The 1,814-nt window shown below is 34.3% G+C and overlaps 1 protein-coding gene across 1 annotated transcript; it reads right to left on the bottom strand.

The window, feature by feature from the left end:
• On the bottom strand, positions 542–1,231 carry LOC107610477 (NDR1/HIN1-like protein 6). Its single transcript, XM_016312528.1, has one exon. The coding sequence runs from the start codon at positions 1,229–1,231 to the stop codon at positions 542–544; it is 690 nt and encodes a 229-aa protein (XP_016168014.1).

Genomic DNA, 1,814 nt, shown 5'->3' with positions numbered 1-1,814 from the left:
TACTAATATAATTGGACCAATTTTTCAATTTTTAATTATTTTCATATAAAATTAATAACTAAAAATTGTTAAATAATTTAATATATTTAAATAAATTATCATCTAATAATTATCAACTTTATAGAAAAACAACTATTCTTTATTTTCCATCACCCAATACTAAAGGCATTATGGAGTTGAGATATAAGTATATAAGGCATTTTTTTTTACCAAAGATAGGAGACTCGAATCCGCAACTTCTTAATTGAATATGGGAAGACTATGTTATTTGAACTATAATTCAGTGGCAACGCATTTCTTTGTTTTTTTTTAACAAAAAATATGAAGACTCGAACCCGCAACTTCTTAGATGAGTATGGGAAGATTATGTCATTTGAGCTATTACTCATTCGCAACGCATTTCTTTGTTTGATCACAATAATATGTTTCACTTTTATTAATTTGGTATTTTGTACGAATAGTAGAAATGCATTTATCAATTCTCATACAAATTCTCATCATCTATATATTAGATATGATTAAAGAAGGTTATAGGTATGATTTAAGTCCAGAAATGAGCAGCAAAGCTACATTCTTTGTGAGAGATATTAGGCGTTTTATCTTTCTGGATATTATCAACAACCATTGAACAATTAGCACCAACTCTAACATTCCATAACTCATGAATATGCTCACCAACCACAGGGGTTACAGGAATCTTCCAAATCAGCACCAAAGGAATCTTCCCTTCCTTCTGCTGCGCCATAAACTGCTCTTTCTCTTTCGAATCCACTTCCCTCTCCCCCTTCAGCGTCATATTAATCATCACCGTGTTCTTCGCCGCTTGCAAGAAAGGTTCAAACTTTCCCGCGCAAAGCTCCTTATCCGAATACATTATGCTCACGGAGTTATCTTCTCCATACTTGAATCCAATCTTCTTGTTCGGATTCTCGCACCTCACAACCACCGCCATTTCAGTGTAAAGCTTGCTGTCGTTTCGCATTTCGAAAGCCTTCACTTGGAGACTGTCAATGCCGTACACCGGAATCTGAGGCCGGAAAACGAAGTACATGATGGCAACCGCCGCCATGAATATCACGCAGAGAAGTAGCATGAAGCAGAGGCACCAGCAAATGCAACTCATGAACCAGCAACAACATCCGGCGCCGTCACGAGGCGGCGGCGGAGGACCCCTTTTCTTGTCTTTATTATTATCCTCTAAGGACACGTAACTTTTATGAGAGGAATTCATTATTCAATAATGGAATATTATTGAAGCATGCAACTCAAGAGTAGGGAATAATAATTTAAAGAAAATAGTTTATACTTTATAGCTTGTTCTACTGTTTGTTAGGAGGCCGGAATAACAGAGAATTAAGTAAGTTGTTAGTAATATTCATGGACGCGGTTGGTTTTGTTTATCAAGTTTGTAATAATTAAGTTCTAAATTTAGGCATTAGTTCAGACTTAATTAAGATTGCAATATGGTGCTGCTCGATCACCCAAAAATTGTTAAGATTCCAAACAGTTTCTTAGGTGGATCATATACTCTTTAACTTAACAAGAAGCTACACTGCACACCAGAAAATCAGATGACAAATTATGATTGAGTATGGTTTGTTGCAATCTTTGTTTTGAAGTTGGATTTTGAGATAGGACACTAGCGGTGGAGACCTGGGCTCGAATTATTCCGGTAGCCGCATTTTCTGTCTAGAGAAATGTTAGGTAACTAATATTTTTTTTAGTTTTTATCTTATATTTAAACTAACTACTACTCATGTTACATTTATATTAAAATTACTTATTAATATAAAATATATATTAAAAATAAATTA

The sequence above is a fragment of the Arachis ipaensis genome, chromosome B08, assembly GCF_000816755.2.
Source record: "Arachis ipaensis cultivar K30076 chromosome B08, Araip1.1, whole genome shotgun sequence".
Taxonomy (NCBI): Eukaryota; Viridiplantae; Streptophyta; class Magnoliopsida; order Fabales; family Fabaceae; genus Arachis; species Arachis ipaensis.
This window is presented reverse-complemented; position numbering and strand designations above follow the sequence as displayed.

Excerpts from the sequence above, each read along its gene's own strand:
- LOC107610477 (XM_016312528.1), bottom strand. The coding sequence starts at position 1,231 with ATGAATTCCTCTCATAAAAGTTACGTGTCCTTAGAGGATAATAATAAA.